Source organism: Heteronotia binoei, chromosome 15 (genome assembly GCF_032191835.1).
Source record: "Heteronotia binoei isolate CCM8104 ecotype False Entrance Well chromosome 15, APGP_CSIRO_Hbin_v1, whole genome shotgun sequence".
Taxonomy (NCBI): Eukaryota; Metazoa; Chordata; class Lepidosauria; order Squamata; family Gekkonidae; genus Heteronotia; species Heteronotia binoei.
Genome location: NC_083237.1, coordinates 4,759,720 through 4,787,447, shown reverse-complemented (window position 1 = coordinate 4,787,447; position 27,728 = coordinate 4,759,720). Strand labels below are relative to the sequence as shown.

Sequence of the window (27,728 nt, the reverse complement as noted above, 5' to 3'; positions counted from 1 at the left end):
CTCAGCTGGACCCCAGGCAGCAGCTGCTAGCTATAGTACAAAGCAGGAGTCAAATTGCACCTTCAAGATCAACGAAGTTTTATTCAGAATGTAAGCTTCTGAGCGCATGAAAGCTTACATTCAGAATGTAAGCTTCTGAGTACACGAAAGCTTACATTCTGAATAAAACTTTGTTGGTCTAAAGATGCAATGTGACTCCTGCTTTGTTCTACTGAGTCAGACCAACACAGCTGCCCACCTGGATATATCTGCTAGCTATAGTGTTCACAGTAACGATCAGTGCTCCCGCTAAGCTGAGTTAGTGTGAGCTAGCTCACAGTTTTTTAGCTTCCAGCTCATGCTTTTTTCCCCCTCCGCTCAGGAAAAATGGCCCCAGAGCAAGCTAATTTATGCAGTTTCGAATGCCAGTTGCCCACAAAGCAGAATTGCTGCTCACAAGACTCTGCAGCTTAGAGGGAACATTGATAACAATCTCCGATGAGAACCAGAAAACCAGATCCCAGGATGAAAGGCAAGAGTTGGGGCTGAGCAATTTAAGTTTTGAATTTCCTCTGCTTTGTTCTGAAGCCTCTGGAACTGAGTTGGAACATCTTATCATGGCATCCCCCCACCCCATTTCAGGACAGCAAGTATAAAATTACCTGCCCCCAAGACCTGGGAGATATTGTGCTCATCCAGTTCACCAAAAAACCTTTGCTGGTCCTCCAAGACAGCTGGTACTGCAACTTTGTCAAGGTGAAATCCCCACAAGGCAAGACCTACAATTTCCCAGTCTACCAGTGGATCGAAGGCAGCAACACCATGGAGTTCAGAGAGGGGAAAGGTAAGGAGATCTGCTCCCAGGATGTGCCCCCCATCCTTAAAAATGTTAATCCTTTAAAAAGTTAAAACTTGAATACAAACATAAACATGTATCAACAAAAGTATATGAACATATGAAGCTGCCTTCTACTGAATCAGACCCTCCTTGGTCCACCAAAGTCAGTATTGTCTACTCAGACTCGCAGCGGCTCTCCAGGGTCTCAAGCTGAGGTTTTTCCTGCCTCTTTGCCCGGACCCTTTTTAGTTGGAGATGCCGGGGATTGAACCTGGGACCTTCTGCTTACCAGGCAGATGCTCTACCACTGAGCCACCATCCCTCCCATAGGGAGTATCTATGAACATATGAAGCTGCCTTCTACTGAATCAGACCCTCCTTGGTCCATCAAAATCAGTATTGTCTACTCAGACTGGCAATGGCTCTCCAGGGTCTCAAGCTGAGTTTTTTCACACCTATTTGCCTGGACCCTTTTTTGGAGATGCCAGGGATTGAACCTGGGACCTTCTGCTTACCAAGCAGATGCTCTACCACTGAGCCACCGTCCCTCCCCAGTGTCCATTTAGTGTCCAGATCATGTGAAGTGATGGTATTGCTTTACTCTGGTCTGATAAGACCAGAGTAAAGAGTATTGTGTTCAGTTTAGGGCACCACATAAGACCTCACCTAGAGTATTGTGTTCAGTTTAGGGCACCACATTTTAAGAAAGATCTAGACAAGCTGGAACGGGTCCAGAGGAGGGCGACAAAGATGGTGAGGGGTCTGGAGACCAAGTCTTATGAAGAAAGGTTGAAGGAGCTGGGGATGTTTAGCCTGGAGAGGAGGCGGCTGAGAGGTGATAGGATCACCATCTTCAAGTCCTTGAAGGGCTGTCCTATAGAGGATGGGGTGGAATTGTTTTCTGTGGCCCCGGAAGGTAGGACCAGAACCAATGGGTTGAAATTAAATCAAAAGGGTTTCCGACTCAACATCAGGAAGAACTTCCTGACCGTTAGAGCGATTCCTCAGTGGAACAGGCTTCCTCAGGAGGTGGTGGGCTCTCCTTCTTTGGAGGTTTTTAAACAGAGGCTAGAGGGCCATCTGACAGCAATGAAGATCCTGTGAATTTAGGGGGAGGTGTTTGTGAGTTTCCTGCATTGTGCAGGGGGTTGGACTAGATGACTTTGGAGGTCCCTTCCAGCTCTATGATTCTATGAACTTCCTGACATTAGAGCCGTTCCTCAGTGGAACAGGCTTCCTTGGAAGGTGGTGGGCTCTCCTTCCTTGGAGATTCTTCAACAGAGGCTAGATGGCCCTCTGACAGCAATGCGGATCCTGTGAATTTAGGGGGAGGTGTTTGTGAGTTTCCTGCATCGTGCAGGGGGTTGGACTAGATGACCCTGGAGGTCCCTTCCAACTCTATGTTTCTATGATAATGAACAATGTGAACACACATAATGACACAGCGACTCGAACTGTTTTTCATCTGTTGCTTCAACCACAGCTGCCTGAGCCATAGCCCGGAGTCTGTCTCATCCCATAGCTGACAGAGACTGCCTAGATTAACCAGTTTAAGAATATATTATCCCAGCTAGCTTCAATAGTATTCAGGAGGGAGTTAGTTTTTAAATTAGTTAATTAACTGAAGTGGAATTACTGTCAGTAAGGTTGGAATTACTGCATATGGGCACTGGGTGGGAGAGACTGTATAGAATAGATTAGTGAGGTTATTGGGCCCTGGGTGGGAGGAGTTATGCAGAATAGATTAGCAAACTATCATTTGTTTGTTGGTTTTTTAAATCTATTGATGAGTTTTGATCCAATTATGGAAAGGCCAAGATTAGGAAGAATTCTCCTGCTCAACATTAGGAAGAACTTCCTGACCGTTAGAGTGGTTCCTCAGTGGAACAGGCTTCCTCAGGAGGTGGTGGGCTCTCCTTCCTTGGTGGTTTTTAAACAGAGGCTAGGTGGCCATCTGACAGCAATGAGGATCCTGTGAATTTAGGGGGAGGTATTTGTGAATTTCCTGCATTGTGCAGGGGGTTGGACTAGATGCCCCTGGAGGTCCCTTCTAACTCTATGATTCCTGACACTTAGAGTGGTTCCTCAGTGGAACGGGCTTCCTCGGGAGGTGGTGGGCTCTCCTTCCTTGGAGGTTTTTAAACAGAGGCTAGATGGCCCTCTGACAGCAATGAGGATCCTGTGAATTTAGGGGGAGGTATTTGTGAATCTCCTGCATTGTGCTGGGGGTTGGACTAGATGACCCTGGAGGTCCCTTCCAACTCTATGATTCTAGGTGAAAGCAGATTAGATGCAATTGGTGGAGGTCACTATGGAGTCGGGAATCCCAGCAATTGGGGGACACGGATAGTATGGCAGTGAGATAAGGTGTAATACAGGAAGGAGACAGAGACACAGTTATTCCATTACGTTCACATACATATGGGTATTACAAAACTCAGAACAACCCCCCAGGACTTAACAGGGATCCTGAATTCTTATTTCATTATATATGCTAAACTCAATCAGTCCTTACATATGTATTCTCACCAAGAAGGGCTAAACATCCCCCATATTTTAGTGTATCTCCTTTATAGAAAAGTATATTGGACTGTAACGTTATGCAATGAAATGTGTTCCTCTGAGATAACACAGCGCCCGTCTCGAAGGAAAGGATGCTGTCAGCTAACTCTATGCTTGACAGGAGACAAATGGAGCATAACTGCAGAGTCTCAATTATTCTTAACAATTAACAGTTAAGAAAGGGGCTTTCACACCTGTTTCTCCCCAGTAATTAAATCCAAACATATTGTGACCTAGAAACCAGGACCAGATCTGGCCCTGCTAGAAACTTAGCTTGCTATTGCTATTTAGTCTTTGCATATCTCAAAACATCTTCATTAAGTTGGATGCTAATTTGCAGTTCACCTATGTAGAGGCATCTAACTCACTCTCTCTCTTTCTGGGGGAGCACATACAGCCCAAGGTGGGAGCACATACAGCCGGGGCTGCGCGGACTGCACTGGTTGCCAGTGGCATATCGAGTTCGCTACAAGGTGCTGGTTATTACCTTTAAAGCCCTATATGGCCGAGGACCTACCTACCTAAGGGACCGTCTCTCCCCATATGAGCCCCAGAGGGCACTGAGGTCATCTGGGGAAAACCAGCTGAATATCCCTGGGCCAAGGGAGGCCAGACTGAAAGCCACCCGGGACCGGGCCTTCTCTATTACTGCTCCACTACTGTGGAACCAACTCCCTGAGGAGGTGAGGGCCATACGATGTTTAGAGGGATTCCGTAGGGCCTGTAAGACCCACCTTTACAAGATGGCCTTCAACTAGCGAGAAATTAGTGAAAAAACTGTGACAAAACTAGATATGCTGCTAGAAATGCTTTTATTCTTGAAATGTTTTTACTTCTGAAATTTATTGAAACCTGTTATAACGCCATACTGTTATGTGAATTTTAATACTTTGTAATTGTTTTAACCGTGTTTTATAATTATAACTGATGTAATGTGTGTTTTATGTTGTGAGCCGCCCTGAGCCTGCTCCGGCGGGGAGGGCGGGATAGAAATAAAAAATTATTATTATTATTATTATTATTATTGTGTGTCTGTGTATACATATATACACACACACACAGACAGAGAACTTTTTTGTAGCTGGAATTCCTTGCATATTAGGCCGCTAGGGTTGCCAAATCCTCTTCATACCCCGGCGGGGGACATTCGCATGCGCGACGAAATGATGTCACCCGGAAGTGACATCATCAAAATTGCAGCGCCTGTACAGGGCCGCTCTAGGCATTTCCGGGAAAACTCTCTTTGGGAGGTTAAAACTCTATGGTACCTATTGTACTATAGAGTCTTACCTCCCAAGTGGCTACAGCATCCAGGAAAACCATAGCGTTTTCCCGGAAATGCCTACAGCGGCCCTGCACGGGTGCTGCCGTTTTGATGACATCACTTCCGGGTGACATCATCACGCCAGCGATGCAATGGGAGGTTCCCCCCCCCCACCAGCCCAATGTGGGCCGGCTGGCTGAGAACCTCCCAGGCGGGAGATTTCCTGCCCAGACCAGGGACTTGGCAGCTCTATAGACCACACACCCCTGATGTAGCCAATCCTCCAAGAGCTTACAGTAGGCCATGTACTAAGAGCCCTGTAAACTCTTGGGGGATTGACTACATCAGGAATGTGTGGCCTAATATGCAAAGGAGTTCCTGATACAAAAAAAGCCCTCTGTGTGTGTGTGTGTGGCTTTTTTTGAGCAGGGACACACAGGAACACAGTTCTGGCTGACTTGGTGGGCCTAATATACAAATTAGTTTTGTTGGGCTTTTTCTGTTAAAAAGCGTTCTCTCTCTCTCACCTATGACGTTAATTTCCATCTCTATCTGAGGAAGCATACCTGCAAACGAAAGCTCACACCTTGAATAAACTTTGTTTGGTCTTAAAGATGCCAATGGACTCCAAATTTGTTCTAAACCTTCCTGTGGCACTGATGTTGTACAAGGCCAGGCCCATCAATTATAAAACAGCAACATTGCAGAATTACCGGTATTTTCCAATGCAAAGGCATACCAAGGGGTAAAAGGAAGTACTTCTTCACCCAAAGGGTGATTAACATGTGGAATTCACTGCCACAGGAGGTGGTGGCAGCCACAAGTATAGCCACCTTCAAGAGGGGTTTAGATAAAAATATGGAGCAGAGGTCCATCAGTGGCTATTAGCCACAGTGTGTGTGTATATATAAATTTTTTTGCCACTGTGTGACACAGTGTTGGACTGGATGGGCCGTTGGCCTGATCCAACATGGCTTCTCTTATGTTCTTATACCCCCGGGGGATTCGGTCCTCCATCAGTCCCAGGCGAAAGGATGCTTAAAAACTGTGAGCTAGTTCACACTTATTCAGCTTAGAGGAAACAGTGGCCACGAATGCCATCAATGCAGTGCTATGGTCTGACCACTTTGTCCTGAAGGCTCATCTGAGCACCCCAGCCCCTCCCAGCAGAGGTAGCGATCCGATTTATGCTTGCAGGCAGAAACTAATGGATCCAATTCGTTTCCATGCTCTGCAGGTTCCAGTGCCCTCAGGCAACTCATTAGGCGTTCTGATAGAAGACTGGCATAGAGCTGACTCCTTCTTTGCCCCCTCCACACCTAGGATTGCAGTCCTCAGGTGGGGGCAGGGGATCCCCTGGTTTGGAGGCCTTCCCCCCACTTCAGGGTCATCAGAAAGCGGGGTGAGGGGAGGAAAATGTCTGCTGGGCACTCCATTATTCCCTAGGGAGACGGATTCCCATAGGGTATAATGCAGAATTGATCTGCAGTATCAGAAGCTCTCGGGGGGCTGTTTTTTTGAGGTGGAGGCACCAGATTTGCAGCATAGCATCCGATGCCTCTCCTCAAAAGACCCTCCAAGTTTCAAAAAGATTGGACCAGGGGGTGCAATTCTGTGAGCCCCCAAAGAAGGTGCCCCTATCCATTATTTCCAATGGAAGGAAGACATTCAAAAGGTGTGATTGCCAGAACTCCCTCTGGAGTTCAATTATGCTTGTCACAACCCTCCTTCCAATGGAGGGAGGGGGGGCAGTGGTTGTGGGGAGGGAGGGAGGGAGGCAAACTAGGCATTTGCCATGTACACCGAGAAGGGGGGGAGCCCAACTTGGTACCCCCTACCTTCCGGCGCCCTAGGCAGCCACCTAGTTTGCCTCGTGGGTGAGCTGGCCCTGATCGCCAGGCTCTCTCAATCACATAGCAGAGCTACTGAGCCAAACCACTCTTCCTTCTATTGGCCGAGGCTCCTCCCGGTCGTGTCTGTAGCCAGGGTGGGGCAAATGGTTGCATCTTCTGTCCTGGAACACAGATTCCATCCAGTGATCATTTTAATCCCCAAAAAGCCACTGATCTCCCTGAACCCTTCTCCCCCTGTAGGGCTAACTGCTCCTGAAGACCCTCTCTCAGACCACCGGAAGAAAGAACTGGAAGAAAAACAGGAATCCTATAAGTGAGTATTGATGCTTGAGGACTCCAAAGAGTCCTGGATTCAGCATCCAAAAACATAAAACTATTTGGGTGCTAGGCTTCCCAAACCTCCCGCTCTGGCGGGAGACTTCTGGGTTCCCAGCTTCATCTCCCGCTCTCCAAAAATTGGGAAGCGGGGGGTGGAGGGGGGGAGAACATACCTGTAGACTTCATGCTGTTAGCTCCTGAGCAGTTTGTAAAATGCCTGCTCCTTTAACGCTGGGCAGGAAGGAGGAAACAGGAAGGGCTTCGCTTCGGAGAACGGCCCCTCCCTTTCTTTGCTTTAGTTTTCACAGCAGGCAGAGGGAAGAAGACCCGGTAAGTATTTGTGTGTGTGAGAGAGGGAGGGGGGATTCCCTGGTATGGAGGCCCTTCCCCCCCTTTAGAAAGCGTGGGGGGGGAGGGAAATGTCTACTAGGCACTCTATTATTCCCTATGGAGAACAATTCCCATAGGGAATAATAGGGAATTGATCCGTGGGTATTGGGGGCTCTGGGGGGGCAATTTTTTGAGGTAGAGGCACCAGATTTTTAGTATAGCATCTAGTGCCTCTCCCCAAAATACCCCCCAAGTTTCAAAATGATTGGACCAGAGGGTCCAATTATATGAGCCCCAAAAGACAGTGCCCCTATCCTTAATTATTTCCTATGGAAGAAAGACATTTAAAAAGGTGAGCTGTCCCTTTAAATGTGATGGCCAGAACTCCCTTGGAGTTCAATTATGCTTGTCACATCCTTGTTCCTGGCTCCACCCCCAATGTCTCCTGGCCCCACCCCCAAAGTCTCCTGGCTCCGCCCCCAAAGTCCCCAGATTTTTCTTTAATTGGACTTGGCAACCCTATTGGGTGCAGTGGGGCTTTTCTTGTAGCAGGAGCTCCTTCGCCTATTAGGCCCCACACCCCTGCTGTAGCCAATCCTCCAAGAGCTTACAGGGCTTTACTTACAGGGCTTACTGTAAGCTCCAGGAGGATTGGTTACATCAGGGGTGTGGCCTAATAGGCAAAGGTGTTCCTGCTACAAAAAGAGCCCTGGGGGTGCAGATTTCTTAATGGTAATTATTGGCAAATTTTGTGCAGGTGGAAGGAGTACGCCCCCGGACTGCCTCACTGTCTGGATGTCAAGTCATTTTGCGATCTGGAAACCAACTCCAAATTTTCTTTCACCAAATGTGCTCTTCTTGTATCACGCATCACAGTAACGTAAGTTGGGCGAATAGGCTTGCCAATCCCCAGATCCCAGTGGGAGTTCTTCCTCTTTCCCACGCTCCTTCCCGCCCCCAGTCAGCTGGCCGGAGGGGGGAAGCCCTGCCCCCAGAGGACCATGTGCCTTTCCACCTCCAGAGGCTTCAGTCTCCGATTGAAAGGCTTCCTCTTGGGATGGAGTGTCTGTGTTACCTGGAAGAAGTTGGCAGCAACTCGTGAGTAGAGAGGCCAATCCCTCGCTTCAGAGTCACCAGAAATGGGGGGGGGGGACGTCTGCTGAGCACTTCATTATTCCCTATGTGGAGATCAATTCTCATAGGGTACAATGGGGAATTGATCTGGAGGTTTCGGGGGCTCTGGGGGAGCTGTTGTTTTAGGTAGAGGCACCAAATTTTCCGTATAGTATCTAGTGCCTCTCCTCAAAGTACCCCCCAAGTTTCAAAACGATTGGACCAGGAGGTCCAGTTCTATGAGCCTCAAAAGAAGGTGCCCCTATCCTTCATTATTTCCTATGGAAGGAAGGCATTTAAAAAGGTGTGCTGTCCCTTTAAATGTGATGGCCAGAACTCCCTTGGAGTTCTATTATGCTTGTCACACCCTTGTTCCTGGCTCCGCCCCCAATGCCTCCTGGCTCCACCCCCCCCAAAGTCTCCTGGCTCCACCCCTAAAGTCCCCAGATATTTCTTGGATTGGACTTGGCAACCCTACAGTGCTAGGTACTATCCGCATTCTCTGTGGGGCAGGACAGCTAGCTGAGAGTCCAAGAGTGCCTTCAAGACCAACATGAATTTCAGAAATTGATTTTATAAGACCCAAAGAGGCTGATGAAGGGAGCCAGTCTGGTGTCATGGCTAAGTATGCGGACTCTTATCTGGGAGAACTGGGGTTGATTCCCCACTTCTCCACTTGCAGCTGCTGGAATGGCCTTGGGTCAGCCATAGCTCTCATAGGAGTTGTCCTTGAAAGGGCAGCTTCTGTCAGAGCCCTCTCAGCCCTACCCACCTCACAGGGTGTCTGTTGTGGGTCGTGGGAAGGTAGAGGAGATTGTGACCGCTCTGAGACTCTGAGATTCAGAGTATAGGGTGGAATATAAATCCGATATCTTCTAAATCCAATATCTTGTAAGCTCATACAATGGAACTCTTCTTGGTTTCTAAGGTTCACCTGGACTCATATCTAGTTATTCTACCGCAGAGCAACAGGGCTACCTGCTAAGACTGCATTCACTGGAAAAGGACGAAGAAGAAGATATTGGATTTATCCCCTGCCCTTCACTCAGAATCTCAGAGGGGTTCACAATCTCCTTTCCCTTCCTCCCTCACAACAGACACCCGCTGAGGTAGGTGGGGCTGAGAGATCTTTCCCAGAAGCTGCTCTTTCAAGAACAGCTCTGCGAGAGCTATGGCTGAACCAAGGCCATTCCAGCAGCTACAAGTGGAGGAGTGGGGAATCAAACCCGCTTCTCCCAAATAAGAGTCTGCACACTTATCTGCGCCAAACTGCGCACTGAACCACAACACAGAATTGGCTCTTATCCCAGCAGGAGGGTTAGTTGGCTCCCTTAGCACTTCCTTTACTGTGGCAGCAGAAATTCCTTGGAGAAACGTCAGAGAGCATTCCTTTTTATCTTGAATGTTTATCTCCTTCTTCTTTTTGCATCTCATTGTAAGAAACAGTCTTGTTGTTCAGTCACACAGTCGAGTCTGACTCTTTGCAACCCCATGGACCAAGTCACACCAGGCCCTCCTGTCTTCCACCATCCTCTGAAGTCTGCTCAAATTCATGTTAGTTACATCAGTAATGCTGTCCAGCCATCTCCTCTTTTGCCGTCCCCTTCTTCTTTTGCATTCTGTCTTTCCCAGCATCAGGGTCTTCTCCAGGGAGTGCTCCCTTCTCATTGGGTGGCCAAAGTCTTTGAGCTTCAGCTTCAGCATCTGACCTGCCAGTGAACAGTCTGGGTTGATTTCCCATAGGACTGACTGATTGGACCTTCTTGCAGTCCAAGGGACTCTCAAGAGTCTTCTCCAGTGAGGGCTCCCTTCTCATTGAGTGGCCAAAGTATTTGAGCTTCAGCTTCAGCATCTGACCTTCCAGGGAACAGTCTGGGTTGATTTCCCTTAGGACTGACTGATCGAATCTTCTTGCAGTCTAAGGGACTCTCAAGAGTCTTCTCCAGTGAGGGCTCCCTTCTCATTGGGTGGCCAAAGGATTTGAGCTTCAGCTTTAGCTTCAGCATCTGACCTGCCAGTGAACAGTCTGGGTTGATTTCCCTTAGGACTGACTGATTGGACCTTCTTGCAGTCCAAGGGACTCTCAAGAGTCTTCTCCAGGGAGTGCTCCCTTCTCACTGGGTGGCCAAAGTATTTGAGCTTCAGCATCTGACCTTCCAGGGAACAGTCTGGGTTGATTTCCCTTAGGACTGACTGATCGAATCTTCTTGCAGTCCAAGGGACTCTCAAGAGTCTTCTCCAGTGAGGGCTCCCTTCTCATTGGGTGACCAAAGTATTTGATTTTCAGCTTCAGCATCTGACCTTCCAGGGAACAGTCTGGGTTGATTTCCCTTAGGACTGACTGATTGGATCTCCTTGCAGTCCAAGGGACTCTCAAGAGTCTTCTCCAGCACCACAGCTCAAAAGCATCTATTCTTCTGCGCTCGGCCATCCTTATGGTTCAACCGCATCGAAAATAGCAAAAGAAACAGTCTAGCACCTTCTTAAACCCCATAATATTAACACAGAGACCCAAAGGAAAACCAATTCCCCTTCCCATAAACAAAAAAAATTACCAATTGCACATCATAACAAACTCTGGCAACTTCTGGCACTTTAAAGACAGATTTTATTGTGGCAGAAAATTTGTGGCAGATTCGCAAAGCGGATCCTCATTAGGTCCTAAGTGGACTGGACCATACAAAACTAGGTGGGCACCTAGAGCTGGGAGTTGCGCTAAATTAGAGAGAAGTGAACTTGGTTTTGTTCCTTCATTTTCAAAGAAATTATGAAAGGAATTGTCAAGTATTGTTATTATAAATACATGGCAGAAGTACATGTGTCTGCCAAGTCAGAAACCGATTTCTAAATAAAGATAAAAATTCATTCCAGACTTCTCATTTTTCTCTAAGTTGAGAAAGGGCACTGTGATAGAACCGGCCCGATTTAACTCACAGACCTGGTTCTGTCAGCCTTGCTCCATTTCTGGGAGGGTGCTGTTCTCTTTGGGAGAGAGAAAATGGAGCAGAAAGGACAAAAACATATAAAGCCAGAAGCTGTGGCTGTGACATTTAAAAATAAAACTCACAGGCTTAGAAGGTAAGCACAGCAATCATTCATTACTGGTTGCATGGCCTCTTTCATTTTGCTGAATTGATAAATGTGTCCACTAGTTGTTACTGAAGACTTAGAACAAGTGTTCCCTCTAAACCGAGTTAGCAAGAGCTAGTTCAGTTTTTTTTGCCTCCGAACGAAGAGGAAGAAGGAGAAAGAAGAAGATGATGATAATGACGCTTTTGGATTTATATCCCGCCCTATGCTCTGAATCTTCTTTTTCCTTCTTAGGGGAGGAACGGTGGCTTAGGGGAGGGATGGTGGCTCAGGGGAGGGACGGTGTCTCATAGGGGAGGGACGGTAGCTCAAGGGGAGGGACGGTGGCTTAGGGGAGGGACAGTGGCTCAAGGGGAGGGACGGTGGCTTTAGGGAAGGGACGGTGGCTCAGCGGTAGAGCATCTGCTTGGGAAGCAGAAGGTCCCAGGTTCAATCCCCGGCATCTCCAAAAAAGGGTCCAAGCAAATAGGTGTGAAAAACCTCAGCTTGAGAAACTGGAGAGCCGCTGCCAGTCTGAGTAGGCAATACTGACTTTGATGGACTGAGGGTCTGAGAGCTGCTGCCAGTCTGAGAAGACAGTACTGACTTTGATGGACCAAGTGTCTGATTCAGTATAAGGCAGCTTCATATGTTCATATGTTCTCCTTCCTCCTCCTTCCTTCTTCTTCTTCTTCCTCCTCCTCCTCCTCCTTTATTCTTCTTCATGGCTGACCTGTTTGTAGGCAGTGGAAAAGCACTGTAGACCAGCATCCATCACACTGGAGGATTACCCCATTAGCAACCCCCTTCATGCCTTGACTGATGCTCCCCCTATGCCCCCACAGCCCGCTGCACTGCTGTATCATGGTGCTGTATTGTGACATTACTTTTGTGCTATACTATCTTGCTTCATATAATCTCGCTGAACTAACCTGTTGCACTTTACCGAGCGTTGAAGCTGATTTTGTTATGATTTTATTGCGATTTTATCTCAAATTGTTTTGTTTTCAAAAAAGTTTTATCAGTTTCAGAAGAAAGAAAAGATAAGGATAGGGGATTGGGGAGTAGAAAACACCATACATTCCGTTATTATTTTACCTAGAAATTTTTTCAAAACTTATAATTCTACATTAACTCCTTATCATCACTTGCCCTCTACTATTTTATCTCAACTACACCAACTCCAGGTCACATTTTATAGTATATTCTTTTTGTTGAAATTTACCAATTTCAAGAGAAACAAATTTTTTACTATAGAGTATGGGGAAAAAAGAAAAAATAAGTTCACATCAGATAATATTAAAAGTCTTCGTTATCTAACCAGGCATAGAATTTAATCCAATATTTTCTTGCTTCTTTTTTAGATTTCTCAGTTAACAACTGAGAGATTTTATCTCAAATTGTTGTACTCCGCTCTGAGCCCCACAAAAGGGGGAAGGGAAAGAATAGAAATAAACAAATAATAATAATAATAATTAGGGTCTCTTCTAATATGTCCTGAGAGGATGTGGGGGCAGACGCAGCATTTTCTCCCTTCCTCACAATAGAAGAACTCGTGGGCACTCCATGACATTGCTGAGCAGTCGGCTTAGAACGGATCAAAGGAAGTCCTTCTTTGATTAACATGTGGAATTCACTGCCACAGGAGGTGGTGGCGGCTACAAGCATAGCCAGCTTCAAGAGGGGATTGGATAAAAATACGGAGCAGAGGTCCATTAGCCACAGATTGTGTGCATGTTTGTGTGTGTGTGTGTGTGTATTTTGGCCAGTGTGTGATACAGAGTGTCGGACTGGATGGGCCATTGGCCTGATCCAACATGGCTTCTCTTATGTTCTTATATGACACAGAGTGTTGGACTGGATGTGCCATTGGCCTGATCCAACATGGCTTCTCTTATGTGACACAGAGTGTTGGACTGGATGGGCCACTGGCCTGATCCAACATGGCTTCTCTTAGGTTCAGCTGCAAAGCAAAGTCTCTTTTGTGGATCTTGCCTTCGGTGAAGGACGGCTTTCCATCTACAGTGGTGGGTACTCCATAATGTGAAGGAAGGGTTTGGGACATCCTAAACCATTTTGCTTTTCTGCTCCTTCTTGACTTCTTTAGGGCAGTGGAGCAGAGACTGAGGGGATACTCTACCAGCAAAAAGTCCTGGGAATCTCTGGATGACATCAAGAAGGTCTTCTGTTTCCACAAGAATGACATGATAGGTAAGAGACTTTTTTTGAAGCAGAAACTCCTTTGGATATTAGGCCACGCCCCCCTGATGTAGCCAGTCCTCCTGGAGCTTACAGGGCTCTTCTTACAGGGCCTACTGTAAGCTCCAGGAGGACTGGCTACACCAGGGGTGTGTGGCCTACAGAGCCGGTGCGTGGGAGTAGGCGGGATAGGCGGCTGCCTAGGGCACCACTCAAATTGGGGGGCACTGCTGGGTACCCCCCCCCATGAGGTGGGGCTGGAACTTGCATTCTGCACACCTTGCAAGGCACGCAGGATGCGAGTGTCGGATCCCCTGTGCGCTTGATGATGTCACTTTTGTGACATCATCATGCCGCGCGCACACAATTTATTTTCTCAAAGAAGCTGGGGGGGGATGCCTCGCAGGGGTCTGCATCCAGCGGCAGAACCCCTTGTGCCAGCCCTGGTAGCCTAATATGTAAAGGAGTTCCTGCTACAGAAAAACGCCCTGACTACTGGTTCATCCTTGCTCACTAGTAGGAAACTAAATTGGGAGCAAAGCCTGGGAAATCAGTCAGCCACTCTTCATCTTACAACCGACTAGAGATCACTTGGACCCCTACTGGATCCAGAAGTCTTAATTCCCTGCCCACTTAACGCTGATCAAGAGATTTCCTCTGTCCCACACCCCACCAATGGATTCTGCCCAGTCGAATCCATCATTGAACCTGTGTCTTCCAGAATATGTCGTAGAACACTGGAAGGAAGATGCCTTCTTTGGCTACCAGTTCTTGAATGGACTGAATCCAACCTTCATCCGGAAATGCACAAAGATCCCCCCTTATTTCCCTGTTACCCAAGAGATGGTGGCCAGTTCCCTGGGCAAGGGCACCATCCTAATGGAAGAGCTGGCGGTAAGAAATTCTGCCTTGTGGCACGTGTGGATGTGTGTGTTTGTGTGTGTTCCATATAGATGTACCTTTGGACTACAGGATTTGCCTGATGGCTGTCCTGAAAATGCAATATGGCTGTTTTCCAGCAGCAACACAGAGGGAAAAATGGGGGGAAATGCTTAGTCCCTCTTGCGTGCCTTGCTGTGCTGGCTGAGGCTGAAGCAGGATGCCCTGAATGGCTTATGAGTTCACCCTCTTTGCAGGCCTAAAGAACTGCTTTGCACTTTCTGCCAGAGCTCTCTTCCCTTAAGCAATCGGTGAGAATCCTCTGGGCTTTTAAATGGGAATGTTTTCTGGTATCAGGGCCGGCGCATAGGAGTAGGCAGGGTAAGTGGCTGCCTAGGGCACCACCCCACCTGGGAGAACTGCTGGGCGGGCCCCCCTATGAGCTGGGCCCGGGGCTTGTGTCCCGTGCTCCTTACAAGGAGCCCTGGATGTGAGCGTCAGCTCTCCCTGCTCCCACTCAGGCTTCCTGCAATGCAAGAAGCCTGAGTGAGGCCGGGGCTTGTGTCCCGTGCTCCTTGCAAGGCATGCTGGATGTGAGTGTCAGCTCCCCCCACCCTAGGCTTCCCAACCCTCCCGCCCTGGCGGGGGACCCCAGGATTTACGGCCTCTTTCCCCGCTCTCCAAAAAATGGAAGCGGGGGGAGGGGGGAAACGGCGCCAAGGAGCGTGGCGAGCTGCCCTATCTCGGAGGAGCAGCTAAGGTGAATCGGAGAAGAGGTGGCAGCAGTGCAGCGGCATCGCCCGCTCCGCTCTGCCTCTGAGGTAAAGTCAGAGAAGGGGAGGGTGGAGGCAGGCCAGGAGCGTGGCGAGCCGCAAATCTGGGTCCTTCTAGGACCCGGACTTGTGGCTCGCCACGCTCCTGGCCTGCGTCCACCCTCCCCCTCTCTGATTTCACCTCAGAGGCGGAGTGGAGCAGGTGACGCCGCTGCGCTGCCGCCTCTTCTCCGCTTCACCGTAGCTGCTCCTCCGAGATGGGCTCAGCCTGAGCCCATCTCGGAGGATCAGTTACGGTGAAGCGGAGAAGAGGCGGCAGCAGCGCAGCGGCGTCGCCCGCTCCGCCTCTGAGGTGAAATCAGAGAAGGGGAGGGTGGTGGGAAGGAAGACATTTAAAAAGGTGTGCTGTCCCTTGAAATGCGATGGCCAAAACTCCCATTGGGATTCAGTGATGCTTGTCACACCCTTGCTCCTTGCTCCACCCCAGTGTCTCCTGGCTCCACCCCCAAAGTCTCCTGGCTCCACCCCCAAAGTCCCCAGAGATTTCTTGAATTGGACTTGGCAACCCTACCCCTTCCCCAAGCATCCAGCGCTCCTCATTCCCTGGCTTGCTTGATGAGGTCACTTTTTGTGCTATGTGCTATCATTGTGCTATGCACATGCTTCACACGCATGCACAATTTATTTTCTCAAAGGAGCTGGGGTGGGGGGCGCTGCACAGGCCCTGTCTGTGATGATTTGTAAGCCCTCTCATGAGTCACCAGGAAAGGTGGGATATAAATATTTTAATAAGTATATAAGATGGAACGAGTAGTTTACCCCGAAGGAGAATCAACAGCTTGGCCATGAAGACCGCACCGTCTGAGGCGGGGGCCAAGAGGGAAGCGTGACAACCGCCAGGCACTTTGGATTGGTTGAACAGCCACTCTCTCTTCCCAGGGAGTTCTTGTCTCCGTGGTTTCCCACAGGGGCTCTGAGCTTCCGCTCGCAGGTGGGCAGAAGAATGTTCAGCACTGATCACCCCTTGGAGGGAACATTGGTGTGTAATTCAACAGCCTGACGGGGAGCCCCTCCAGAAGGGCCTGGAGGCATAGAAAGAGGGATGAGAAGAAGGGAACAACCTCACAGGAGAATTCTCTAATTCTTCTGTAGAGTTTGGGCACAGCAGAGCGACCAAGATTCTGGAATAGAACAAAATAAGAGTCCAGTTGCACTTAGAATGAATGGCATTAATGGCAAACGAGAATGATGTTTATAAGTATGTTACATGTTAGAAGGTAAATTAGTTGAACAGGAAAACCTTCTGAGACGGAAATGCCTTCATTTTGGCCCAGGTTTATAAGCAATAGAATAATTAACAGACGTTCTCACGTGTTACTGTTTTTTTGTTTTTTGAATTTTAAATATTTTATTAAAATCTCCAAGTAATACAAAAATAAATTAAATTAAAAAGAGGAACTCAAAATTACAGTGCAAAACCAAAACAAACAAAAAATTGAACAAGACTGCAAAATAATACATACGTAGTTTATCCGTACAGACAAACGATCAGACACTCAATAGCAAACAAAATTCAAGTATCTCCTTGGCAATTTACAACATGGATTACTTTGGGAAGTTACGCATTGAAAAAAAACGAAACCATTTCTCTTCAAAATTTGACTTATACGATGAGTTATCAGATGTAAGAATTTGTGATGCCGGCTTCTCTGAAACAAGGATATCCCGTACTTTTATAAACCACTTTCTAACTGTTGGAGCAGACCTTTTCTTCCAGTATTTGAGCTATTCCAATTTTTGCAGCAAGTATTAAAGAAGCTACTAAATGTTGCTGCTACTGTTTTATTGGTTTCCCATGCTCATGCTGCCCAGATGAAAAGTTTGCTCCATTTATTAATTTTGTTATTTTGCCACTGGATTTTAACTTCGTACCATTTTGCATTCTAAACTACTGCCTACCAGCTCTATGGAGCTCTGCTCACTGTACCCGATTCCTCGTCTGATGAAGTGTGGATGAAGATATTGAAGAAGATATTGGATTTATATCCCGCCCTTCACTCCGAAGAGTCTCAGAGCGGCTCACAATCTCCTTTCCCTTCCTCCCCCACAACAGACACCCTGTGAGGTAGATGAAGATATTGGATTTATATCCCGCCCTCCACTCCGAAGAGTCTCAGAGCAGCTCACAATCTCCTTTCCCTTCTTCCCCCACAACAGACACCCTGTGAGGTAGATGAAGATATTGGATTTATATTCCGCCCTCCACTCAAGGCTTACAATCTCCTTTACCTTCCTCCCCCACAACAGACACCCTGTGAGGTGGGTGGGGCTGGAGAGGGCTCTCACAGCAGCTGCCTTTCAAGGACAACCTCTGCCAGGGCTATGGCTGACCCAAGGCCATTCCAGGAGGTGCAAGTGGAGGAGTGGGGAATCAAACCCGGTTCTCCCAGATAAGAGTCCGCACACTTAACCACTACACCAAACTGGCTCTCCACACCAAACTGGCTCTGAATAAAACTTAGTTGGTCTTAAAAGTGCTACTGGAGTCCTACTTTGTTCTACTGCTTCAGACCAACACGGCTGCCCACCCGGATCTATCTACAAGATTCTGCAAGACTGTGTAGACTTTATACAGGACTTTTATACATTTGTATCTTAATTAATTGTCTTATCGTTTTTTTGCTGCTTTGGAAATTTTGATGGGGTGGGATGGAGGGACACAAATATTTCTGACAAAACCAGAATCACAGTTCTAAAAGCTGGGGCCTTTTCCCACCCCACACGCAAGTTTCCTCTTCCGCCCCTCTCCCCTGCAGAAAGGGACCATCTACATTGCCGACTACAAAATTCTGGACGGGATCACCGCTGGTCAGAATAACAAAGTCCAGCAGTACATTGCGGCCCCCCTCTGCCTGCTGCACCTCACACCGGAGGAGGAACTCCTTCCCCTGGCCATCCAGGTAAGGGGCCAGAACTGTTGAGGGCCCTGGTTTGAGAGCTCATTCAGTGGTGGGTGATCTTTCAAGAGTGTTTCCAGGGAAATGGGGAACATGGGGAAGACAGCTTGCATGAACCTCCACAGGAGGAAACTACTTTGCAAGGATCACCAGCTTAGAATCCTAGAGTTGGAAGGGACCTCCGGGGTCATCTAGTCCAACCCCTTGCACAATGCAGGAAACTCACAAATCCCTCCCCCTAATTTCACAGGATCTTCAAATTCACAGGAGCTTCTTGGAGTCCTTTGAGAAGCGGAACAAGCATGTAGACAACAGTGACCTGATAGACATTATATCATTGGACTTTCAAAAGTCTTCTGACAAGCTATCTCACCAAAAACTCCTGAAACCAGTGTTCCCTCTAAGCTGAGTTAGTGTGAGCAAGCTCACTTTTTTTTAGCCTCCAGTTCACACATTTTTGACTTGCTGGGGTCCATGAACCTGTTCAGTTCACCTGGAAGCCTCTGGTTCTTTTTGATCTGTGTTTCAGCCAGAAACCATGAGTTGAAATGTGCCTCTCCCTATCCAGAACATGAAAACATGGCACAAATTTCTAACACGAACCATTAACAACCTAATCCAGAACACGAAAACACGGCACAAATTTCTAACACGAACCATTAACATCCTAATCCAGAACACGAAAACATGGCACAAATTTCTAACACAAACCATTAACATCCTAATCCAGAACACGAAAACATGGCACAAATTTCTAACACGAGCCATTAACATCCTAATCCAGAACACGAAAACACGGCACAAATTTCTAACATGAACCATTAACATCCTAATCCAGAACATGAAAACATGGCACAAATTTCTAACACGAACCATTAACATCCTAATCCAGAACACGAAAACATGGCACGAATTTCTAACATGAACCATTAACATCCTACTCGAAATGAAGTAATCATGGTAAAAGTCTCTCCCCCCTTCACCAAGTCCAAATCCAAAACTGTAACAATGTCTTCTCGGTGCACCTTTCACCTAAATACATGTGTTTTTTTGTTGCAATTATTTTACCAAGTTCCCATGTGGGTTGCTTCCTGTTCCCACAGCTCAGCCAGACCCCAGGCCCAGAGACCCCCATCTTCCTGCCCAGTGACTCTGAATGGGACTGGATCCTGGCCAAGACCTGGGTGCGAAACTCCCACTTCCATGTGCACGAGGCTGTGGCCCACCTGCTCCAGACACACATGTTGGCAGAAGTCTTTGCCCTGGCGACCATCCGCCACTTGCCCATGTGCCATCCCTTGTACAAGGTGAGATGGAGACATAGGCGAGATTGTGCATCTAACCTCAATGAGGAAAAAACACAGGGAGCAAAATCCACAGAGAATTCCTTTTGCATTGATTATATCTTCTTCTGGGGTGGCAGAATTTACAACAATGTCTACTTATCCAGTTTAATCAGGATAGAAATGTGAACAACAGTAGAATGCAAATCACAGCAATTAAAATTCTAAGTGTTTCCATGCAGTAAATGAATGGCTTAGTTTTCAAGAGGGTTTCTCAAAGCAAGTTACTAATCCAAGTGCTAAGAAGTCCCCCCTAGTTCTGGTGTCCCATCCACATAAGGAATTCATTGATGATCTAAGAACATAAGAGAAGCCATGTTGGATCAGGCCAATGGCCCCTCCAGTCCAACACTCTGTGTCACATAAGAACATAAGAGAAGCCATGTTGGATCAGGCCAAAGGCCCATCCAGTCCAACACTCTGTGTCACATAAGAACATAAGAGAAGCCATGTTGGATCAGGCCAATGGCCCATCCAGTCCAACACTCTGTGTCACACAGTGGCCAAAAACCCCAGGTGCCATCAGGAGGTCCATCAGTGGGGCCAGGACACTAGAAGCCCTCCCACTGTTGCCCCCCGCAAGCACCAAGAAGACAGAGCATCACTTGCTCCAGACAGAGAGATCCAACAATATGCTGTGGCTAATAGCCACTGATGGACCTCTGCTCCAGAAGTTGATCCAATCCTCTCTTGAAGCTGTCTATGCTTGTAGCCACCACCACCTCCTGTGGCAGTGAATTCTACGTGTTAATCACCCTTTGGGTGAAGAAGGACTTCCTCTTATGCGTTCTAACCTGACTGCTCAGCAATTTCATTGCTTTGATTAATTTAACCTAGCTGAAACCACTCAGAACCAGCTTTGCTTATCATTGGTATAGGATTTTCTCTTCATAATCTTCTGTATGTATGTCTACCTACTGAGGACTTAAGGGAGAGATATAATCAATGATGGCTCACTAGATGGGACAGTTGACTGATGTTCTGATTCAGCAGGGATCGTTTTGCAGAAAAATAGGTGGCGGAGCTCATTAGCATAATCATTAGCATATGCCCCCACCACCAGCCAAAAGGAACCTGATTCAAGAAAGGAGAGCCCCAGGCAAGTGAGGCCTGCTTGGGCTGGCTAGAGATCCAGCCAGCCCAAGCAGGCCTCGCTCACCTGGGGCTCTCTTGGCTACCCTCCCCCCCCCCCAGTCAAAAGTCCAGCAAGCCACCCGCTGCCCAAAATCACATAAGAAGTGGAGAAAGGGTGGTGCAGGCTTCTCCAGGGGTTAATGAGGGCTGCTGGGGGCATGGAAAAGCCTCTGATGGCTGGCTGGCTGCCCGCTTTCCTAATCCAGGGATTGTTATGCAGCTGCACCTACTATTCAATAGACATGGTAGGTGGGGAGGAGGACAGGGGACCCTTAGAAAGGTTCAGGAGCTGTGCTCCTGTGAGCTCCTGCTGAATCTGTGGTTCAGTATCATGCAGCTTCACATGTCAATGTTACCTCATGCATTTGACAAAGCAGGTTTGAGCACACAGAAGTTTGTGCTGCAATGAAACCAAGATAGTCCTGTCGATGTCACAGGACGCCTGTTTAATTCGACGCGTCTTTCCAGCTTTGCTCTCAACAGTTGCCCTTGTTTTTTATTCAGACACTCCTTTTTTGGTGGGGGTTCTAAATTCAATAGGTCGCTCTATGACCTGAAGTTTAGGTATTTTGTATGTTATTTAATTGTACCTTGAAACGCTAACTCATTTGCCGCATTCGGAGTGTTGTGTCTACAAAAACCAACATTCGACGCTGGGGTCGGGTAAAGTGAAGTTCACTACAGGACCTTTTCATCAGAGAGAGAGCGCTGAAAAGACTTGGGTGTGGCAGGCAAGCCAAGGTTTCAGCTCCTGACCATACTCGAGGCAAGCGAATAGATTACGCAGATTAATCAGACGTTAAATGTAGAATTCCTGAAGAATCCCTTGGCACCTGTCGCATCAACCATCACCAGTGGTCTGACCTAGCCTCAGATCGCAAAGCATGGAGGCACACCACCCACCAGGCTGTCTCTTCCTTTGAGAACGCACGCATAGCTGGTCTTGAGGACAAAAGGAGATTGAGGAAGAATCGCACTGCTACAGCACCAACCCCAAATCAGACTTTTCCCTGCAGCCACTGTGGCCGGACCTGCCTGTCCCGCATTGGTCTTGTCAGCCACCAGCGAGCCTGCAGCAGACGTGGACTACTGCACCTTCCTTAAATCTTCGTTCGCGAAGTCAAGCCGAGAGAGAGAGAAATGTAGAATTGATCCAAGCTGCAGAATTGTGTGGTAGATAGCTTGGAATGCATGCTTCAAAGCTTCACTCTGCCCCCAGCCCTACACAGTGTTTGTCTGAGCTGCTTTTTTGTCTTTTTCTTTTTTTCCCCAGCAGTAGTTTTCTATTCTTGCTTGGAGCCATTTCCTTGACTCTATACTTCCCTGAGCAATCCCAGCCAATCAAGGATCACGTAATAATAGATATACATCACAAAGCCAGGTAGCCAACCAATTCTGCCTACAGTGCTTCATTATGATGCCAATTCAGAGCAAAGGCAGGGAACATTGCCCTCACTCTGAGTGGACATTGGAGAGGGAAACAAATCAGCCAGTATCGTAATGCCCCTGTATAAATCGATGGTGCGGTCTCATTTGGAATACTGTGTACAATTGTGGTCACCGCACCTCAAAAAAAATATTATAGCATTGGAAAAAGAGCAGAAAAGGGCAACTAGAATGATTAAAGATTTGGAACACTTTCCCTATGAAGAAAGGTTAAAACGCTTGGGTCTCTTTAGCTTGGAGAAACGTCGACTGCGGGGTGACATGATAGAGGTTTACAAGATATGTATGGGATAGAGAAAGTAGAGAAAGAAGTCCTTTTCTCCCTTTCTCACAATACAAGAACTCGTGGGCATTCAGTGAAATTGCGGAGCAGTTGGGTTAAGATGGATAAAAGAAAGTCCTTCTTCACCCAAAGGGTGATTAACATGTGGAATTCACTGCCACAGGAGGTGGTGGCGGCTACAAGCATAGCCAGCTTTAAGAGGGGATTGGATAAAAATAAGGAGCAGAGGTCCATTAGTGGCTATTAGCCACAGTATATATGTGTGTGTGTGTGTGTGTGTGTGAGAGAGAGAGAGAGAGAGAGAGTGTGTATACACACACACATATATTGGCCACAGTGTGGCACAGAGTGTTGGACTGGATGGGCCACTGGCCTGATCCAACATGGCTTCTCTTATGTTCTTATGTGACTCAGAGTGTTGGACTGGATGGGCCATTGGCCTGATCCTACATGGCTTCTCTTCTGTTCTTCTGTGACACAGAGTGTTGGACTGGATGGGCCTTTGGCCTGATCCAACATGGCTTCTCTTATGTTCTTATGTGACACAGAGTGTTGGACTGGATGGGCCTTTGGCCTGATCCAACAGGGCTTCTCTTATGTCCTTATGTGACACAGAGTGCTGGACTGGATGGGCCATTGGCCTGATCCAACATGGCTTCTCTTCTGTTCTTATGTGACACAGAGTGTTGGACTGGATGGGCCATTGGCCTGATCCAACATGGCTTCTCTTATGTTCTTATGTGACACAGAGTGTTGGACTGGATGGGCCATTGGCCTGATCCAACATGGCTTCTCTTATGTTCTTAACTTTTTGGCTATCTACCTCACCCCAAAGCAGGTTCTTTGGAGGCTCTCTGGCAACTTAAAAATGTTATATGATTTCATAATTCAGGTGTAAATATACATTAATTAATACAATTCCGTCTTTCAGCTCTTAATCCCTCACATCCGCTACACCTTTAACATCAATACTTTGGCTCGGGAAACCCTCATCGGCAAAAATGGTGTCTTTGACACAGTGAGTTATGCATACCTTCATTTGGCACAAACTTGTAGCCTAGCCAATCAATAGGGTAGCCAGGTCTGTGTAGGAAAATACCTGGTGACTTTGAGGGTGGGTCCGGGAGAGGGTGGGGTTTGGGAAGGGGAGGGGCTTCGGCATGGGACAATGCCACAGAGTCCACCCTTCAAAGCAGCCATTTCTCCAGCGGAGCTGATCTCTGCTAGCTGGAGTTCAGGTGTAAAAGCGGGAGATCTCCAGGCCCCATATGGAAGCTAACAACCTTACCTGATTAAGGACTTGCCAGAGGGTGATCGGAAGGCTCTTGGAGAATTGAAGCAGGTGTGCTTCACGTTATGAGAGTCTCTGTATCCCATCTTGGCTTGCTCTGGCGGAAGGAAGGCAAGACAGAAATGGAATCAGCAACAAATAAATAAAATGATTATTTATTTATTTATTTATTTAATTCGATTTATATCCCGCCCTACCCCACCAAAGTGGGCTCAGGGCGGCTCACAACATAAAAACTCCAACAATAAAATTAGGAATTAATACACATTAATAATTTACACAATATATAAGTTAGGCAGTGGTTTAATTTCAGTTGTTACCCAACTGGGGATCGGGGACCCTCCACACCAAGTAGAAGGCCTGAGTTTGTCCGTCACCCTAGCAACGCTGCCGCGGCCATCTTGTTTAGGTCCGTCTCCCTAGCAGCGCTGCCGCGGCCATCTTGTTTCAGCCCCCTAGCAACACCGCCGCGGCCATCTTGTTTCAGCCCCGTCTCCCTAGCAACGCCGCCGCGGCCATCTTGTTTCAGCCCCGTCTCCCTAGCAATGCCGCCGCCGCCTCGTTGGGCTCCGTCTCCAAGGCGACCGTTCCCCAGCCAGCCGGCCTACACTGGATTATAAATTCCTCGCAATGTAATGATACATGGGAAAAAACCTGATTTGTATCTGTCTGTCGCTCTGGGCTCTGCAGGACTAACAGCAGTCATTGGTGGGTCTGGTGTGAGGTTGCGGAATATCTCTAAATATTTAAAGCTCACTATACCTATAGATTGTCATGGGACAAATTAAGCACAAGCACCGGATGTATTGTCTCCTGTGATATGTTAATGCTCAAGCTTGAAAAACTGATCTTTTGGAAAGGTCACTCAGTGCACCTTACCCAGTCCATTCGAGGATGCTTCATAAAACATGAGCTGCCAGGTGCAAGAAATGGGTCTAGTGTCAGGTGCATTGCCCATTTCTCCCCCCTTTCTTTTCCAGGCAACTGGTCTTGGGCGTGAGGGCTTGAACCAGCTTTGCCAAAAGGGCTTGGAAGCCCTGACCTATTCTTCCCTCTGCCTCCCGGATGATTTAGAGGACCGTGATGTGTTTTCATTGCCCAATTACTACTACAGGGATGACGGTTTGGAGATCTGGGCAGCCATAGAAAGGTCAGGAAGGCAATGAGGTGGATCCATTGGGGGGAGGGATAAGGAAAGGGTGTGTCCTCCAGGGAGTTCTCCACCAGTTTCCTGTAGTGCAGAGGATTGCAGAAATGCCCCTCCTTCTACTCCCTGGACCAAAGCATGTGTGTATCAGAAACCAGCCATCTCCTCATTCACAGAAAAGTAAAATCAAAATCAGTACAGGTGGAAGAACGCTGGGTAGAATCTTTATTCCTGATGCATTGTTTTTGTATTTTCAGGAAGGTTCCTTTTTGAACATAGGGGAGCATTCCAAAATGGCATTCTGTACCTGCTATCTATAGTGGTACAGTTAGGGTTGCCAAGTCCCCAGCTTCCCGGAGCGAGGGATTTTCGTGCGTGCAAAGCGTTGACTCTGGGAGCTACTGTCTCTAAACCTAACCTAGGGGGGAAAAGCCTGGCTCTGTCTAAATTGAAAGAGAGAGAGGACAAAATAATATGGGAGAGTCCTAGGGGCCTACACTGTACTGTACCTAGGGTTGACAAGCCACCGGTCCGGGCAGGGAATTCCAGGCCCGGGAGGTTCCCAACCTACCGGCCCACATTGGGCCGGTGTGGGGAACCTCCTCCTACATCGCTGGCGCGATGATGTCACCCAGAAGTAATGTCATCAAAATGGCGGCACCCACGTGGGGCCACTCTAGGCATTTCCGGGAAATGGCTAGGGCGTCTGGCAAAACTATAGAGTTTTCCTGGAACCGCCTAGAGCAGCCCTGCACGGGTGCCACCATTTTGATAACATCACTTTTGGTTAACACCATCATGCCAGCAATGTAGGGGGAGGTTCCCCCCACTGGCTCAATGTGGAATCCCCCGCCCGGACTGTCAGCCCTAGGTACAGTACAGTGTAGGCCCCTAGGACTCTCCCATATTATTTTTTTCTCTCTCTCTCTTTCAATTTAGAAAGAGCCAAGCTTTTTTTCCTAGATTATGTTTGGAAACAGTAGCTCCCAGAAGCAATTCAGTTAGAGAGTGTTCCTCTGTTCAGGCCTCTCCTTCAGACTCTAAAGCTCTGGACCACCCCCACATTAATAAGAACTCGATATTCCGGTGCATGCTGAATCCTTTGGACAAGTCCACCTTTTGTTCCACCCTGGGGGTCAGAGGGATCTTTCTGGGATACAACTGGGAGGGGATTCTCTTGGGAGACCAGCCATACCCCACCTCTGCAGACTGACTCGCTTTCTGCTTCTCTCTTTCCTCTTTCAGCTTTGTCTCTGATATTGTCGACTTCTACTATTCAAAGGATGAAGCTGTGCGGGAAGATTATGAACTGCAGGGCTGGATAAAAGATATCTTTATAAAAGGTTTCCTGAGTAGAAAGTCTTCTGGTAAATGTCTTCTCGCCTTCATGGTTGGAAGGATCCCCCATAGCTAAGCGTGCAACACTTGATTACAGAAGGAACCGCATCATGTCTTTCAATGCTTTTTCTTGCTTGTCAGTGAACTCGAGCTCACTCAGACAGAGGTTCATATTTTGGCTTGCTGTTCAAGCTCCATAGGAGCCCCGTGGCGCAGAGTGCTAAAGCTGCAGTACTACAGTCCTAAGCTCTGCTCACGACCTGAGTTCGAGCCCAGCGGAAGCTGGTTTCAGGTAGCTGGCTCAGGTTGAATCAGCCTTCCATCCTTCAGAGGTCGGTAAAATGAGAACCCAGTTTGCTGGGGGGAAAGTGTAGATGACTGGGGAAGGCCACGGCAAACCATCCCGTAAAAAGTCTGCCGTGAAAACGTTGTGAAAGCAACGTCAACCCAGAGTCGGAAGCGACTGGTGCTTGCACAGGGGACCTTTCCTTTCAAGCTCCATAGCTTGGAAATTAGAAAGAAATGACGTACGATAGCAGAAGAAAGTAGAGAAAGAGCTACTTTCCTCTCTTTCTCACAATACGAGAACTCGTGGACATTCAATGAAATTGCTGAGCAGTCGGGTCAGAACGGATAAAAGGAGGTATTAACACATGGAATTCACTGCCTCAGGAGGTGGTGGTGACTACAAGCATAGATGGCTTCAAGAGGGGATTGAAGAAACATATGGAGCAAAGGTCCATCAGTGGCTCTTAGCCACAGCATATTGTTGGAACTCTCTGTCTGGGGCAGTGATGCTCTGGATTCTTGGTGCTTAGGGTGGGGGCAAAGTGGAAGAGCTTCTAGCTCCACTTGTGAACCTCCTTTTTTTTGGCCACTGTGTGACGCAGAGTGTTGGACTGGATGGGCCATTGGCCTGATCCAACATGGCTTCTCTTATGTTCTTATGTGACACAGAGTGTTGGACTGGATGGGCCACTGGCCTGATCCAACATGGCTTCTCTTATGTTCTTATGTGACACAGAGTGTTGGACTGGATGGGCCATTGGCCTGATCCAACATGGCTTCTCTTATGTTCTTATGTGACACAGAGTGTTGGACTGGGTGGGCCATTGACCTGATCCAACATGGCTTCTCTTATGTTCTTATGTGACACAGAATGTTGGACTGGAGGGGCCATTGGCCTGATCCAACATGACTCTTCTTATGTTCTTATGTGACACAGAGTGTTGGACTGGGTGGGCCATTGACCTGATCCAACATGGCTTCTCTTATGTTCTTATGTGACACAGAGTGTTGGACTGGATGGGCTATTGGCCTGATCCAAAATGGCCTCTCTTATGTTCTTTTGTCTGGGGCAGTGATGCTCTGTACTCTTGGTGCTTGGGGAGGGGCAACAGTGGGAGGGCTTCTAGTGCCCTGGCCCCACTGGTGGACCTCCTGATTGCACTTCATTTTTTTTTGGCCACTGTGTGACACAGAGTGTTGAACTGGATGGGCCACTGGGCTGATCCAACATGGCTTCTTTTATGTTCTTATGTTAGAATTTTAAAAAAAGATTCAAGTTTACTTTATGAGCACATGTCTTAATTGGCTCTAAAGAGCACTCTTT

General features: G+C 47.8%; 1 protein-coding gene across 1 annotated transcript in view; it reads left to right on the top strand.

Moving 5' to 3' along the window:
• Nucleotides 1-27,728, top strand: part of LOC132584886 (hydroperoxide isomerase ALOXE3-like) — a 38,987-nt gene that overhangs the window by 2,150 nt on the left and 9,109 nt on the right. Inside the window, exons 2-11 of the mRNA XM_060256847.1 lie at nucleotides 622-823; nucleotides 6,737-6,809; nucleotides 7,902-8,024; nucleotides 13,434-13,537; nucleotides 14,247-14,419; nucleotides 17,994-18,137; nucleotides 19,238-19,441; nucleotides 23,272-23,358; nucleotides 24,612-24,781; nucleotides 26,024-26,145. Coding sequence (XP_060112830.1) covers nucleotides 622-823; nucleotides 6,737-6,809; nucleotides 7,902-8,024; nucleotides 13,434-13,537; nucleotides 14,247-14,419; nucleotides 17,994-18,137; nucleotides 19,238-19,441; nucleotides 23,272-23,358; nucleotides 24,612-24,781; nucleotides 26,024-26,145 — 1,402 coding nt within the window. The remainder of the gene's footprint in view (nucleotides 1-621; nucleotides 824-6,736; nucleotides 6,810-7,901; nucleotides 8,025-13,433; nucleotides 13,538-14,246; nucleotides 14,420-17,993; nucleotides 18,138-19,237; nucleotides 19,442-23,271; nucleotides 23,359-24,611; nucleotides 24,782-26,023; nucleotides 26,146-27,728) is intronic.